General features: G+C 36.5%; 1 protein-coding gene across 10 annotated transcripts in view; it reads left to right on the top strand.

Annotated features, from left to right (window-relative positions):
* Positions 1 to 17,392, top strand: part of CPLANE1 (ciliogenesis and planar polarity effector 1) — a 63,891-nt gene that overhangs the window by 9,042 nt on the left and 37,457 nt on the right. For 7 of the 10 annotated variants that reach the window (XM_040656549.2, XM_040656548.2, XM_040656545.2 and 4 more), the window contains 14 exons: positions 375 to 1,135; positions 3,177 to 3,361; positions 4,983 to 5,063; positions 5,909 to 6,073; positions 6,783 to 6,956; positions 8,098 to 8,326; positions 8,526 to 8,689; positions 11,387 to 11,610; positions 11,948 to 12,112; positions 13,147 to 13,288; positions 13,737 to 13,846; positions 15,004 to 15,165; positions 15,313 to 15,421; positions 16,822 to 17,128. In XM_040656549.2, coding sequence (XP_040512483.1) covers positions 375 to 1,135; positions 3,177 to 3,361; positions 4,983 to 5,063; positions 5,909 to 6,073; positions 6,783 to 6,956; positions 8,098 to 8,326; positions 8,526 to 8,689; positions 11,387 to 11,610; positions 11,948 to 12,112; positions 13,147 to 13,288; positions 13,737 to 13,846; positions 15,004 to 15,165; positions 15,313 to 15,421; positions 16,822 to 17,128 — 2,978 coding nt within the window. The remainder of the gene's footprint in view (positions 1 to 374; positions 1,136 to 3,176; positions 3,362 to 4,982; positions 5,064 to 5,908; positions 6,074 to 6,782; positions 6,957 to 8,097; positions 8,327 to 8,525; positions 8,690 to 11,386; positions 11,611 to 11,947; positions 12,113 to 13,146; positions 13,289 to 13,736; positions 13,847 to 15,003; positions 15,166 to 15,312; positions 15,422 to 16,821; positions 17,129 to 17,392) is intronic. The other 3 variants (XM_040656547.2, XM_040656546.2, XM_040656543.2) reach the window with 3 other exon arrangements.

Raw genomic sequence — 17,392 nt, 5'->3', positions numbered from 1 at the left:
CTTTTGCTTTTTGAGCTTTTGTTGAATGATATTATATTTTATAGTTATCTGGAAAGAATTCTAATTCTAGGCTAAATAAAAACAAGTTTTCACTTTCCCATTTGAAAACAATTGCTGTCCTTATGCTGTGACTTCTTTTTTTTTAGTTTGGTAATTTAATTTTTATCTGCATAACTACTCCAAATAAGATTTTTAACAAGTGCTCTAGTGAAACTGCAAATGGATTAGGTGTGTTAGCAATTAAGCAAGTTACAAATAAAACTTTTATTTGTGAAACTCACTAAGTGGTGATTCTTCGCAGACTCTGCTCTGCTAGTAGGCTTGAATTAAACTGGTTTTGGTGATTTTTTTTTTTTTTTTCTTCCCTGGTTTAGGATTATGAAGATGAATCTGATGATGAAAAGCTGTTTCACAATAGCTCTTCTAGCCTCTTCAGCCAAAGAGTCCATTCTTTTGTTGATAAAGCTGATCAAGGCCACATAGAATTTGCATCAATGTTTGATACTATTCATGCAAAAGACAATACTGAAGAGAAAGACAAGTTACCAGCGGAACTGAATTCTGTTCAGAGAAGTCTTCTTACTGCATGGCAGATAGGGATTTCAAAAAATATTGAAGAAAGAGATACTTTTCTGAATTACACAATAAGCTGCATTACCCATTATTTCAACATTCTTCAGTTTGTAGAATGCTCTTCACTAAACCAGGATGCATTTTTAAATAAATCTGTGAAGAATTCTCACTGGATTCATTGTGTTTTAAAGTACTTTCAGCTGTGTTTAAGTGTCTTGCACTGGCATTCAAGAGCTGGTATGACTGGGCATGTGGCAAAGCTGACATTACAAACACTAAAACTTATGCTTGTTCAGAAACAAGATCAGTTGTTCTCAAAAAATCTTTTGGCATGCTTCTGTCTTTTGAAGATGGTTTCTCATACTCTAAGTAGCACTTGCATTCCACAGTATGAGAACTTGTTTGCATCTCCTGGTGTTAATAGTCTTGTGGAGCTTGATTCATTCATTGTGCCTATATTCCTATTTCTGGATGAGAGTGCAACTCAGGAATTCAGCTCACTGAAATCTCTGCTTAGAGAGCTTCCTCAAGCACTGAACTGTGATGAAAAAACAGAAAAAAGGTATGAACAGTTATATAGTAATTACAAAATTCTTTTGCTTCTTTTGTGTTAAGCTGTGATCATTTTGTGTTAAGCATGATAATCATAGAATGGCCTGAGTTGAAAAGAACCTCAAAGATCATCTAGTTTCAACCCCCTGCTATGTGCAGGGTCACCAACCACTAGACCAGGCTGCCCAGAGCCACATCCAGCCTGGCCTTGAATGCCTCCAGGGATGGGGCATCCACAACCTCCTTGGGCAACCTGTTCCAGTGTGTCACCACCCTCTGGGTGAAAAACTTCCCCTAATATCCAACCTAAACCTCCCCGTCTTAGTTTAAAACCATTACCCCTTGTCCTGTCACTATCAACCCGTGAAAACAGTAATTCCCTCTCCTGTTTGTACTCTCTGTTCAAGGACTGGAAGGCCACAGTGAGGTTTCCCCAGAGCCTTCCCTTCTCCAAGCTAAACAATCCCAATTCCCTCAACCCTTCTTCATAGAAGAGATGCTCCAGCCCCCTGATGATCTCAGTGGCCCTCCTCTGGACCTTTTTCAAGAGCTTTGTATCTTGTGCTGGGGGCATAATCTTTAAATTCATGCAGATGATGGCTTAGACCTATAGCTGAATATGATTTAGTTACAGTAACTTATTACTGTCAATCAGTTCAGAGATAAATTGTGAACTAACAACTCAAAGCAAGTTTCACAATTCAAGATATTTTTACTGTCTTTTACCCAGTCCCCTCCCTCCCAAGCAAAAGTTCTGAACTCAGTGAAACCAAAAGGCTGCTTGCTTGTAATCTATAGTTTTAGTTAGCAAACTTTGTACTCTATTATAGAAATGGTACAAATGGTCTGGAGCATTCCACTGTTTGGAAAGTACATTGGTATTGTATGAAATAGTGGTATGTAATTACCTCTGATCAGTTTTAGGATACCTCAAGAAAGGCAGTAGTCACAAGCCAGTAACAGTAGAGGAATATCATATCTTACCCCATTCCAAAGATAAGAGCTTGCTGGAAAACTCCCAGAAGGAAGCGATCTCCAAGTAAAGATGTTTCCCACTCAGCCACTAGCCCTTAAATGAGTTTAGGGAAGGGTGGACCCTGGGTGAATTGCTTGCACCTATGTTCCCATGGCTGGCTACTCCCAGCTGCTCAGTCACTGGTTCAGGTCCTGGCCTACCAGTTTCCAGCCAGCATTGTTATTGTCTGAATATTTTTCTGCTGCAGATATCTAATTAATTGAAGCATGTTACTCATTCAAGCAGACTGTTCATTTCCAAACGAGATGCCTAAGAAGCATTGTATCTCACGAATTTCATCTTCCTGCACTGGAAAGTATTTATTTAATAAGCTTAAAATATAAAATTAAGCTCACTGTAAATTTGATAGGCCACTTTCAATTATCTGTGACACGATAATCCACGTTTTGGGTTAATTGTGCTGCAAGTACAGATTAGTACGTTTATTAAAGTGACTGGCTCTGTATCTATAAATATTGGAAGCAGAAGTGCTAGATAACAAACTGCAGATGTGGTATGATCTTGTGTAATCTTCCTTAGGTCAACAGGATCTGCTGTTATCAATAGGCTTATTATGTATCTGAGCTGGTACATTTGACAGTACTGTGTTGGGCTATAGGGAATTGGTAGCCCTAGATACAAGTTCTGCAGACAGCTGTTCTGCCTTTGCTTTTTTTGTTATGCTTGCATTGTATATTTCACCATTTATAAAGGTAGTGATGTTCTGTTTTGATGTTTATCTGTGTTATTTAATTTTCCTGTTGTATAGACAGGCAGGGAATCACTTTAAAGCTGGTGTTTGGGTGCTTGAAGGTTACTAATTCTTCTGAATTTGTAAAGACAGACCAATGTTGATTGGTCAAAAAGCAAAATGCAGGGCAAAAATGTTTATTTTTTCCCCTGCTAGTGAGGAAAGCAGGTGGGTGTTTGTTTGTTTGTTTGCTTTAATATATAATGCAAAAGATTAAAAAAAAAGTAAGTTGAACTCCAGTTTTTCTTTTCTTTTTTTTTTCATGTTTTACTTCTTGAGCTACAGGTTGATTGTCCTATGGCGGTTCTTGTATAAAAGAGTGGTTTCTTATTGGATCCAACTGAACAAAAATGCGTACAAGAATACAGAAGAAGAGACTGTTGTCTCATTGCTTTTAAGCCATATACAAGCAACTCTTCAGTCTTCAGGAGTGCTATTAGAACAACACTTCAAGATTAATTCTATAGCTGGTTAGTACTTTGGAAAGAACTATGACTGTTAGTAGCTGAACAGTTAACTGTACACTAAAAAATTAAGTCCGAGCAATGACAGTCAATGAATACTGGATTGAAAAATAAGTTAGCAGTTGAACTTAAAATTCTGATCAGAACTCTCTTTAAATATACTTCATGTACCTGTATACATACCCACACCTGTAGGTTATATTATAAGCTATAGAGCTTGCTAAGCTAAATTAAAAAAAAAAAAAAAAAAAAAAAAAAAAAACTGGCATTTTGCTTTGAATCATGTCCTAGAGAATCTGAAAGTGAGGTCTGGTTTGTAGTATCTTACTTCTTCTGAGGTGGATGGATAACAGGATGGTTATCTTAACTGGATTTCTACTTAGAAATCGTAGTCATTTTGTGTGATGGCTGTGTATGTGAACGTATAGTGTATGTGAATGCAGTCAGCCTCTGCTGATCATGCAGTTCAATGCAATGTAATGTAATAGACCTAATGTAAGACATTTATTTTGCTAGAAGGATGTGATTTTAGCCAAACTTCATATCTACTAGTATCCTGTCCTGTGCTCCATCTTCCGCACAGTAGTAAGTCAGGCTTCCTACTTATGTCTGCTGCTGTGATTCTGTTTCTTCTCCATATCTTTGGTCTCTCTCCCAAAAATGATACTTTGAGCTTTGCTTTCTGTATTGCTCCATACAACACAATAGCTCCTCTGTATCTCTTTCATTCACCTTAACAAAAATGTGCAGTTTCCAGCTCTTCCTTTCCACTCATTCTTTGTTAGTCTTCCGTTTGCCGAATAGTCATGGGACGTTTTTGGATGATCTGGAGTGACACACATGCAGATCAGCCAGCCAGTATCTGAGCTAGCTGTTGCTGACTGGTCCATGCCTTTTCTTTTCTGATTTTTCTGTTTTTCTGCTTCTCTGCATGGTAGCTGCGCTCCTTTAGAGTTTTATCTATATTTCTGTTCATTTCACCATAACTTCATGAAATACAGATACAGATGTAAAAATCCACCTTTCTGTCAAAATATTTTAGAATTGCCCAGTGAATTAAAAAATGTAATAGGAAAAGAAGTGGAGAAATGAAATGTGTAACAGTCCACAGAACTGTTTCAAAAGTCTTGTACAGTAAAACGATATATAGGCTAAGCATATGAAATAATTTTACAACTGTTTTATTACAGTGAAAAAAAAAAAAACACAACTGTTTATACATCATAAGACGTCTGAAAACAGAAAATGTTTTTCCCCCAGTAATACACTACTGTGGAACTTGAAAACTGACGTTTCCAACTATATATGCTATTTGTAATCTTGTTGCGTGTAACAATGTGAAAACCTTTTAGGAGTGATTATTACCCAAATTACCCAAGATTTTTTTTTCATTTAATAGCAATGTAGCAATAAAGAAAAGGAGGTGTGTGAGGGTGAAAGGGACATTCAGGAGTCATCTTTTCTTAGATACACTAGAATTATTTAGCAGTGACAATAAAAAAATGATGGAGATGTACATATTATTTTACTTTTCATAGAACTGTAATTCTGAAGTGATTGTATGTTTACAGATGTAAAATGGTACCTTTGTAGAATTTCTGATTTATTTTATATGTGATTTTTGTAGGTGAGGAGAAATTCCTTTTAGGCTCATACAGAGAATCTGTGGATGTTTGGAAAAGGTGTCTTTGTGAAATCAAGGCAAAGGGTAAGGGATGAAATCTTTTTGCTGGTGGTGGGAGGGGAGAGTGTGTATTGTCACTGTATGCAGTTATTCTTGATTCTCTGCTGCCCTTTCTATAATGGAATGCAAAACAGACAAAGGGTGCACGTTTCAATTTAAGTCAGAGTTTGAATAGGGACCAGCCAAAAGTTATGTTGAGAAAAGTCCTTGCATTTCTGCATTGATACCAGTTTTCCTATGGCTGTAGAGAATTCAGTACAGGAGAATTCTAAGTATGTTCTTCTGACAAGAAAGTAACAATGAAAAACTGATAGACAAAGTCAATGGCAGTGACTGTAAAAACAAATGTATTAGCGGTTGAGGATAAACAAAGCAAAATAAAATTTGTGGCAGGAATTTATTTAGAAGTTATTTTCAGACAGATGTTCTGGAACTTCTTCCTAGGGATGTTCAGAATTGTTTTTCTAGTTAATTAGAGTAAAGAATATTGTGCAGAAAGAAGGAAGAATACTGAAAGCCTTGTGAATCTCAAAGCAATCTCTTTGTGTTTTAGACAGCTCTTCATTAAAAGATAGGCTTTCTTGAGCTGTCCTGTCTTTGTCTCTTAACAATTACATACTGTATTGTTTAGAGAACTGCCAGATCTCTAGAAATGAAATCATTATGGATTATAATTAACTTAAAGTTTTCAGTTTGAAAGAAGACTGTGTATCATAGAACAACTGCTCCTTATTTCTACTCAGCTTCCCAGAGTAGGTATTTGTGTAGATATGTTTCTGGAAGAGGAGGAGTACTTAGTTTAAGACCTGCTGACTTTTTGGGAGGGCTATTGTTTCGTAACTGGTCTTTTTTTTTCTGTTTTAATGCAGGAGGGAGAAGAGCATGTTTTCTTCAGAGTAGATATTACCTCGCTATATTATTTTGCCACCTATATCATTATAACTTATGTGAGGCTCAAGGACTCTGTGATCATCTGGTAGGAGAGATTCTAAGGCGATCACAGCTATCAGTGAGTCAGATGGAAAATTTTTCTGGTATGTTTATATAACATAAAACTGGTTGGGCATGTTCATACTGTTTGGATAACCTTATATTTAATTCATATACCCACACACGCATTATAATGCTTTTCTTTTTACACTGGACGGAAGCCTGATTTGTGTTTTAAGTAACTTTAAAGATATTTTTCAGATTTTCAGATGTCCTTGTTGGAGTAAGCAGTCAAACATCTTTCACTGTACAGTGAAAGTGTGGCCTGTTAAAATATTTCTGGATTCAAATCTGCTGAAGAAAAGACTTTGCATAAGAAAAGCAATGGGTCCATGGTGCAATTTCTTTTTGTATTGATCTTACTTTTTTTTATGATACAATATGCTGAAATAGTTGATTTAAGATTAGCCACCAATCTGAAATTGACAGTGGGATATTTGTTTTTGCAGATGCTTGTATCTGTATTCTGTAATGTGGCATCTGACTTCCCAAATTTGAAGTTTTTAATTCAGCTCTGATCTGAACATGGATATTAGTGGTCCATCTCTAGACATTAGAAACCATTAGAAACTATAAGTCTTTTAGTATAACAAGTAATTTGTGAAAATGATGTAGCTCTCAAGTCCTGAAAACTTATCAATAAATTAAATAATACTATAGTTTTTGTTAATAATAACTTTTTAAAAAGTTAAAACGACTTTATCATTCAACAATTTTCCTTCATGTTCTGACATCTGTTTTATTTATTTTTAGACACTAAGTATTCTCAGCATGAACTGTGGATGATAACAAACGTTCATACTGAAACTGCTATGGCTGTGATTCGGTCCATGGCTCGGTTCATGGCTGCTTATTTCACAAATCAGCTGCTCTATATCTTTCCCCCACACAGTGTTGATATCCTACATCCACTTCATATCAAACCAGGTATTTTCTTTAAAGACAATTTAATTTGCTGTGTTTAACTTCTACATTTTTTTCATGTTGTCTGTTGTTCTCGTTGATTTATTTTTTCAGCATCTTTAACTGTAAAGTTAGAGTAACTTAATTTTTCCAGATATTTTTGTAAAGGAGGTTCAGTGTCTCTCTGTGAAATTAACATTTTTTATTATTATTCATTTTATTGTTCTTCTAACATTTCATTGTTCTTCTCTTCATTATTGAAAATATTTTGCTAATAAAGTTAGTAGTCTATGGGAAATTGAGTTATGCAAACCATACTTTAATTACTTTTTTACACCTCCTCTGAAAAGAGCCTGACCCCCTGGTTTCAGCTGTCAGGTCACCGCTGTTCTGGCTGAGATCAAGTGCTCTGCCTGTGCAAACTGCAATGCAAACTTTTTAATACAGTACTGCTCCCAGAAGAGAGAAAGTGAGCCACCTGCGTTCCTCCTTGCACACCCTCCTGCATGAAATGCAGGGCAAACTGCTGTGCCACATTCAGTAAGATCCACTCTGAGCCTTTTCTAGGCTAAAAAATCTGAATGCTCACAGCTTCTCCTCATAGGAGAAATGCAGTAGTTCCCTAATCATCTTAGATTGCTTAGATTTTCTGAGAAGTTTTTGAATCCATTGATGAGTTTAATGTTTCTATACACCAAGAAGTGGTATATATGCCTTCATAGTCTTTGAAAATAAATGTAAGCCTCAAAATAATGTCATACGCTTTTCTAAATTTGCGTTGTTTACAGTTTGCAGTTACAGGTTTAGTCAAGTATGTACAACTTTGGTGTAGTAGAAAAACTCAGAGAATTTCCATTTAGCATGGATGTGCCCTTTGGAATATCAGAAACATACATTGTACTGTCGGTGTGATTAAAACTTTAAAGTTACAGTAACCTGCTAATTTTGCATGTTATTGCATGCATTACATTACTAAGCAGGAAAATACTGATCTCAGTATTGTATCACAACGTGATCTGCTTCTGCCAGTTGCAGATAGACCCATAAGTGTCTCTGATAGAGATCTCAGTAAGATTCAATAGGCAGTATGAATGTATGAATTCTGTATTATTCATCTTACAGCACTAACGTCGATTTAAACTTAAAGTATTTTTTTGTGTCTCAGATGTATCTCCTCGTATTATTCCACTGCAACGCCATCTGGTTACGAGAGCTGTCAGAGACCAGAACCTTTCATCTGTGTGGACAGTAGAATATGCTCTTGATTTGTTCTTTGTTGGGGGACTCATGCCAGAGGCTGTGTGGTTAACACACAGACTTGGTGACTGGAAACTCTCAGTCTCGATTGGTGTGGCCTACGCTCTGTATTGTCAGAACTCCGATGAATTCACAAGGTAAAATTGAGCTTGGAATTGGTGTCATATATTTTGTTACTGAGCTCTAGTTGTGTTAACTTATTTTAACAACATATCCTTTTTCTCAAAAATTTCTATTCTCAGATTCCTCGTATCTGTAGAACCTAATGTGTTACAATTAGGTACTTTGTATTAGAATTTTTTTTCAGAAGATTATCTGTAGTTTTTGTTTTTAAAGAACTGTTGCTTGCTATGCTTCCAGACTGAAAATCACAGAGCATCATCTGCCATTAAACTTGTCACCTGTGCAGACTTTTCAGGAAAAACTACAGTCTTTGCTAGGGCAACCAGCTACTTCTGAAACAACAACTGAAGAATATATTAAATACAAGCAGTTTACAGGTACATAAAATTATGAGTATTCGTGATTATTTTTCATGTCACTTCACTGCATATTCTATGCTGTTCACATTTGCACTGTGTATTATTTGTGGTCTTGAAAAGAAATAACTTTATTTTCTCTGTATACATTAATACTATGATATATACAAATATTGTAATTTTATATGGGTTTGAGTTTTGACTTACCATTTTAAAAATTGAACCCACTATCAATTTTGTCCATGGTTCAAGGAAGATAATACAGTTTCATTCATAACTTACATGCAAAAGTTTTTCATACACCACCCTTTGTCATCCCTGTAAATCTATGTATCCCTATAAACCAAACCTTATTTGACTATATTTGAGATTTACTTGAGCTTGGAAGAAAATTAATGCTTTCTTAAAACAAAGACTACAAAGCAAATGCAAATAGTATGGAAAGTGTCATCAAAATTAGATTAGAATGATTTATTTTCACCATGTTAAAGTACAAGGGGGCCAAATCTCATCACATAACAAAGATAGGGCTTCACTAACTCCATCAGACCTAACAGCTAGCAAGGCTGAGAGTTTATGCCCACAAGGCATATACACAAACATGTGAACATAAATTCTGTGTATGGCTTGCTGTACTGGTAACTGCTTATAGGCACTGTTTAAGTGAATGCTATGCATGTCAACAGCTTAATCCTGTTTCTGCCTCTTGCTTAGGGTGAAGGTCCATATATATATACAAGTGTATGTACAGTGTGGATTCCTCCAGTAGCTGGCTTTGAACCTACTAGCTAGACTCTGGGTTACCTGACTTACTGTGTTTAGACTTACTGTGTTACTCACATCTGCACAGATGTGTCCCCAAAACCCAGTCCCCATGCTAGTTTCTGGTACATAACCACTCACCAACAGATCCTTGTCTCCCTGCACACAGGCTGCACTCTACTGGAAGTTGGCCTTGGATTTACAGTCCATCCAGTAGCTAGCTGATCTTTGGTCTTCAGTCTTCCCATGTGCTTAGCCCTTAGAGATGCATATGGAGAGCTCAGACAGCAATTTAGGCTTTACCTGATCCTTACAGTAGCCATCTCTTCCTGTGGTCTCATGCTTAGAGTCATATGTGCACTGGCACACTCACTGCCTCTCTGGCTGCTGATCAGGACTTACTTTATCTTTCCAGTATCCAGTTCCCTTATCTTGCCCTTCTTACCACAGAGACAAGTAGGTCTCCCAATTGGTCTCTCCGGCAGCTGACCAGGACTTCCCTGGTACCTGTATTAGCTGCCAATTCCTGCAGTCTTGGTCACATAAAAGTGAGATAGACTCATTCCAAGCTCTCAGAGCATTCTGCCTGTTAGTCAGCCTGACTTGATACTCACATAGCCTCACTTGTTCCTATTGCTGGCACAGTGGACAGTGGTCCCACTGCTGCTGCTGGTTCTTGAACTCCTGTATGCTGGCACACAGGGTAGTGTCTCTCTGTCAGGGAAATATGCACATGTTGACAGGACCCAGAAGTGGTGAGACTGGCACAACTCAGTGCCATGCCTTCAACTTCTTTCATGAGAATCCTGTAATGAGCCCTGGACAATACCAAAGAGTTCCCTGCATCCTGTAGTGTGGCCTTTCCCTCTTGAAAGTGATGACTGTTCAAAAGATACTTAATAGAGCATTTCCCAATGGCTCATCTTGATGAATTTCATGCCTTGGGATAATGCTGTGTGTTTCTCTCACTGTAATTAACTTTTTTTATTGCATGGTGAGCATGCATGTCTCTCTGAACACATGGAGACAAGACTTACAGGTTGATTTTTTTTTTCCTGTGACAGTCCTGTGAGTAGACTGGTCTGGGTATTATTCAGGTTCTCCCACCTACTATTGGTCTCTCTGCTCCATTGCATGCATGACAACTGAGGTTTTTATTACATAACCTAATTGAACACTTTACTGCTAAAATTCCTCCACTTAGCTAGATAAGTTTTACAGAAAGTTTACTGTCATTATGTCTTTTCTGTATGCTTTGAAAACCTTCTTTAAGTCCCTGTCCAGAGGTGGCTAGGTGGCCACTAATTATTCTTTACCTGAGCAGTATCTCAAACACTGTTAAGATTCTTTTACATTCATTTCAAATAATTTTTGTTTCATGGACAAAAACACGTCGTGCATAACAGTCTCTAAGTATGATAGGTCATGGGGAGATTTGGCAACACATATTTCAAAACAAGCAGGAGGAAGAGAAATGGAAGTAGAACAGTGTGATATTATGCAAATTTTAGGAGTCCATTACTGATGCATGTTGAAGTTCCTGCTGCTTCTACAAGATGGTCAGAAAATGGAATAATAGGTCACATAGATCAAACAAATATATTTCCTTGTCCTTTATCATTATGCTCATTGATAAAAGAATTGCTATCATCATTAATAATAAGATGTGCAGTCTATGCCTATTTTATTGAACAAACTTCTAGAATTTATCCAGACAAATGCATTGCTGAAAAGTTGTCTTCTCCATATTGAAAGGCAACAGCTTCTCCCTTAACTTGGCAAAGAGTAAAATTAAGAATTGAATACTCTTTCCAAATAAAAAAAATCTCATACAAGTAGGTGAGATGTATATGCTATAATAAATGAACATGAATTCTGAAAATAGAGCTATGTAATTTTAGAATAAATGCCATGTAATGAGTTAATTTATTGATTTCTGTAATTAATATTTTATAGATCCAATTGAAGAAGAAGATGCAGATGTCCTTTATAGTTCAGTACAAGAACTACTGAAAGCTGCTGTTATGGCAGATGCTGATATTCTGTCAGAGACATTTCAGCTTTTGATAGATTCTGTAAAGGATCTTAGTAGAAAATTTTGTGGTCTAATTCCAGATGGGCTTTATCTACCAGCACCACCGCTATACTGTCCTCAGCCAGCTTCTCTCAGTGAAGTGAGTGTATGTGATAGAAATTTCTTTGTTCCACGTTTGAACGTATTTATGAAATAATCATCTACATTTTTGTTCATATCAGCTTATTTTTTTTTCTGTCTGATGTTTTTCCCTGTCTCTTCATTTACTGCAGTAGCGATAAGAAAGTTCACGTTCCTTTCTTGTTTTTGTTGTTGTTGTTGTTGTTTCCTTCCATAAAGGATCTGTGCTTTTAAGAGGAATGCAAGGGATGTACTCTTAGGAGCAAAAATGGTGTTTAGATCATGTTAGTTATTATTCTCTATGATAATAGGTTCTTTATAATTTTTGGCTATGTCTTTGTCTTGGATTTTCTGTTTTTCAGGAAGACTGCAATGACATTGCTTTAAAAACTGAGAGAGAAAATCGTCAGAAAGTATCAGGAGTTCTTCAGCGAATTATCTTGCTCTTCCGGGCCACTTGTTGCTCCTTTCCTGCAGCACAGTGGTATATTTCACAGCTGAAGTGGGGCAGAAAAATTATGCAAAAAGTAAGCATTTAATTTGTAGAGTTTTTCTTCATAATTTGATTATTGATTATTCATAGTAGACATTACTGACAGGGTTTGGGTTACATTACAGGAGCATTCAATCTCACCAGGACTTTTTCAAATCATGTTTTTAATGTCCTCATAATATTGCAATCCCATATACAGTTAGAAAAAAAAAAAAAAAAGTAAATTTACTTGATAATGTACTTCATAGAATTGTCTCCTTTCTGTACTTTCTTGGTTAAGTACAAAATTGTCTGTATTTCCATTTGAGAGAAACAAGCTAATTTTGATTGGGAGCTACAGCTTCCTGAAAATGTGTTTCAGATCAGCTTAGGATTGATTATGTAATAGAGAACATGGTACTTACTTCACGTGAAGTGATCTTGCTTCACTGAGCACAGAGCTCAGAAGGTCTTGCTCTGCTCAAGTGTATTTTGTATGCATAGAACCACTCTTGGAATATATCGTTAAGTTTTTGGTGTGTCAACTCAGGCCTTTTTTTATTATTGTGACTTACAGGTTGACTTGCTAGAAAAGGGTGCGTGTGACTGTATCTTCCTTCAGCCTCTCTGCACCTGCATTCAAGTAGAGGGGTGCATTAGGGACAGACAAATACTGTTTTCTTTTTATTCATTTAATGGTTACACAGCGGCTTTATGGTAGCAATGGGAAATGGTCAGAAGTAGCAGCTGAAACAGGAGGGATACATATTCGCTCTTACGTTTCACTGTACCATGCAAAGAAAAGCATTTTGGTTGCCATAGCTCACACTAAACATCATGGTTTAAATGAATTTTCAGAATACTGATTTGAAGAAAAGGGAAAGCAAACTTAAAGGAATTTAAGTGATCTTGACAGTATTTTGCTAATAACTGAGAGGCTGTACATTCAGAAGTGATGTATTAAATTTTTTAACTTATTTTTATTTCCATTTCAATATACAAAGAACGTTTGTTGACACATATATCAATACATACACACATTGGCAAATCATATCAAAATAATTGATTGTTTACTTTCTCTGTCTATAGATTCGAATGAAAGGATCTCTTCCTTCACTGAGCCCATTCCCAGAGACTTTGCTTCGTTACTGCAATTTCCATACTGCTTTCTGGTCTGAATCTACATCTTCTGGAGACCATCAACTTGATGATATTTCCTGTAAAATTTTAGGTCTGTATGGAATAAAATAGAGTAATTTATAAGTGAGAAAAGAACACAAAAGATCCACAAGGTGCACAGAAACTCGAATCAGAATTATACTGCACTGTGTGCAGAAGAACATTCTCTTTTTAGCTTTGAATTATGCTAGTTATCAAAACACTGAATCCAAAAGTTCCTGTGCTAGATTGTGTTATCCTCCATCTTTGGAGGATCTAGCACCTGATGTAGTGATTGGCAATCCTGCCTGCAACAGGGGAGCTGAAACTAGATGATCTTCAAAGTCCCTTCCAAAATAAGCCATTCTATGATTTTATGATACAGATCTGATGAATGCAAAAACAAAACAAAACAAGAATTAAGAGTTTAAATAAATTCCTTTCTTTTAGCTGAAAATCTCAAGCTGTTTTATTTTATTTATTTCAGTAGAGTGTCACCACATTGCATATTTTTCTCGTAGGTTGGTTCAGAGAGCTGTGTGCGTTGTGTTGGATGTTTCATGTTCGTGAAAGATTATCTGACAGTTGTAGGCGGTACCAAGCTGCAAGGGAGAATGCAAACAGCCATAAGGTGATTACATTACTAATACAGTAGAGATACACTTTAATTGCATACACGTATAGAAATAATACTACACATTTGCTGTACATTTTTCTGAGGACTCTTATTTGCAAAATAAAAAAAGGACAAAATTAACTTGATGTTACAGTATGTAGTTAGTACTTGCTACAGGTTAGGGCTGTACGTGTGAACTAAAACTTCGTACTAGCTTTTTCTGATAGATTTATGCTTGGTATTCAGCTCAGGTAACAGAAGACAAACACTGCCAGAAGCACATTAGTCTGTATGCTTGCTGTCTAGTTAAAGTATTTTATATATTTATTTTTCTGCCATAGTTATTTGAGTGCTTCCTGATCAATGTGTATTTAACATACAATTTTTCTGTGCATGAAGCGAGTTTTATGATAGAGGCCAGGTCTTGGTGTGCAAAAGAATAATGAAAAATATGAAAACTTAAAGATTTTTTTTCTACTTATACCCTTATGTCTAAGATCAAGGAAAAAAAAAAGCAAGAATCTACTGACATTAATATACTTGGTATATATACTGTAATAATATGAATGTAAGTTTCTGTTGTATCTGTTTCACAGCTCAGCTGTCATCACCAGTTTGCTTCCTTTTATAATAAGTGAAAAGTTTGTCTTCAGCAGAAAAATCAAACATTGAATCTATAGGATGGCTCTCTTTTAATTAGTAGGATACTCTTTCTTCTTTTTATTGCAGTTGTGACAAATGAGATAGAAGCCACCAACAGTTGGAAAATAAACCGATTCACTGTGAAAGCTTGCTTAAAGATCTTGCTCCCAATAAAGAAGTTACTATCACTTTAAGTTACAGTAAAATGATTTACTACTTAAAGTAATTCCATGTGTTTAATCAACTGTAGATGATTTAACCAAATTTTTAAGTGTTACCCTGAATGGATTGAAACATGCTCTTCAGCAGGATATGAATTGGTTTGGTTTTAAGGGATGTCTTTTGGGTTTTTTTTAACATAAATAATGGTCCATTACAACTTTGATCTGCTTCCTACTTTCCTGTTTTTCTCTCTGAAATTTATGTTAGTTGATTATCCAGGACAGAATCACTGATTTGCAATGTGTGAATAACTTAGCTGAAATATATTTCTTGTTTAAATTTATGTTGATAAAGCAAATGTTTTTTAGGATCTTAAGAAGAATGAATATGATGCCTCCACAGTTGAGCATTGTCTGAATGCAGCAGAATGGGCTTGCAGAATGCTTCCTTTCTGCAGGTTCATGAATGTTGAAGAGTTAATTCAAGATGTAATTCTGAGCCTGCTTGGAGAACTGCCACCAGTCAAAAAGGTAAAAGAAATTAAACTAGAACTAAAGCAGAAGATATTATCATGAATGTTTTTTTCTTGTAAATGCTACTGGTTAGACTTTTTGATGGTGTAAGTTCTGTTGGAAATTCTTTCTGAGGTATTTTAAAAGAAACTTTGTTTTGTACAGGTGGCAGAAATTTTTGTTAAAGCTTTTCCTAATCCTGAAGATGTGAGAGTTCCACTAAAAGATAAATATCATAGTCTTCAGCAGCGATTCAGACACTGTACTGTTCAAGGTAATGTGCATCCTTCTTCAAGAAAGACTAAATGAGCATTCTTTTTTTATCTTGGTAGTTAACAAGTTGTTATAATCTCAGAAGGTTGTCATTAACATTGCAGAGTCTATTTGGAAACCTGTAGCTAAAGGTTGCTTTGCTGTGATCAGCTACTGTGATCAGTACTGTGGTCAGTACTGGGCACAGTCTTGTTGGATATCTTCATCAGTGATTGCATGAAGGGATAGAAACCACCTCAGCAAGTTTGCTGATAGTACAAAGCTGGGTGGAGTGGCTGACCCACCAGAAGTCTCTGCTGCCATTCAGTGAGACAGGCTGGAGAGTTTGGTGGAGAGGAATCTCATGAGGTTCAACAAGGGCAAGTTTAAAGTCCTACACGTGGGGAGGAATAACGGCACATGTCAGTACAGGTTAGGAGCTGGCCTGCTGGAAAGGATCTTTTCAGAAAAGGACCTAAGTGTCCTGGTGGACAACAGGTTAGCCATGAGCCAACAGTGTGCCTTTGTGGCCAAGAAGCTCAATAGTATCTTGGGATGCATTAAAAAGAGAACGATTGGCAGGTTGAGGGAAGTGATTCTCCCCCTCTACACTGCCCTTGTGAAGCCACATCGGAAATACTTTGTTCAGTTCTGGTCTCCCTAGAAAGAGTTCAAGAAAGTGGGGAAGCTACTGAAAGGAGTCCAGTGGAGGGCTACGAAGATGATTAGGCATCCGGAGCATCTCTGCTACAAGGAGGGGCTGAAGGATCTGTGACGGTTGAGCCTGAAGAAGACTGAGAAGAAGATCTTATCAGTGCTCATAAATATCTAAAAGTGTGGCTGTCTGGAGGAAGGGGTTAGGCTCCTTTTGGTCATGCCCAGCAACAAAACAAAGTGCAATGGGCACAAACTGAAACACAGGAAGTTTTGTCCGAACATGAGGAAAAGCTTACTTTGAGGGTGACAGAACACTAGAATAAATTGCGAAGAGAGGTTGTGGAATCTCCTTCTGTGAAAAACCCACCTGGATGCTTTCCAGTGAAATCTACTCTACTGAACCTGCTTTAGCTGCCAGTTGGACAGCTAAAGATCATCTCCAGAGGTCCCATCCAACCACTGCATGCCTCATGTAAAACAGTTATAATTATTATTTAGACAACTTTAAGAGGATTTTGTGGCAAATTATTTACAACACATATTTGCCAATAATAGCAAATATGTGTTGTAAATATATATATATGAATTATATTTATATATAATGACTTCCAAGTCAGTGTTCTTACTCACTTCATCATATTTGCTGTCAGATTTTTAAATGGCTACAGTTAATGGTGAAGTTTGTTTGTGTCTCAGTCTGAGACAGTAAATCAAAATTGAGAAATTTGCATTTAAAAATTCTTTTTTTTTTCTTTCTTTGAGCAGGTCCTGAAAGTGAAGAAACGATGTCTGTTGTCATACAGGCTATGGAAAAAGCTAGAATGAAGAACTTGAGACTTGTAATAAGGAATATAGGCCCTATAGAAATTAATGTTTGGGAGCCAGCAGAAGAAGGAGCAGATTATCAGGAGGAACACTGTTATGACAATGTCTCACTAGGCACTAGTATAAGCAGAAGCACACTTACTGATCTTGGAAATCCTCAATTGCATAGTGAGGCTGAAACAGTAGATACACTTTCTGATGCTTTGCTTGCTGAAGAGACAAGAGTTCAAACACCTTTACCTCAAAGGTATGAAAAGGTGACAGCAGAAAACTCTTAGTTAAGAAAAAAATATAGTTGTCTTACTGTTCGAGTAATCTTTTCATCAAATACAGTAACTGTTACTTTGAGTAATTTATCAAATGAAAAATTATGAATTTTGTCAGATCTCAAAACTGACGATATTATGTCAAGCTGTGTGACTAATGCTGTTCTTGAAATGCAAACTATTACTAGCTATGTCCAAATGCAGATATGATATTTTTGAGTTCCTGTCATTGTGGGAACTATGGA

The sequence above is a fragment of the Gallus gallus genome, chromosome Z (assembly GCF_016699485.2).
Source record: "Gallus gallus isolate bGalGal1 chromosome Z, bGalGal1.mat.broiler.GRCg7b, whole genome shotgun sequence".
Lineage (NCBI taxonomy): Eukaryota > Metazoa > Chordata > Aves > Galliformes > Phasianidae > Gallus > Gallus gallus.
Note: the sequence above shows the minus strand (reverse complement) of the source record. Positions and strands in the feature narration are given on the sequence as shown.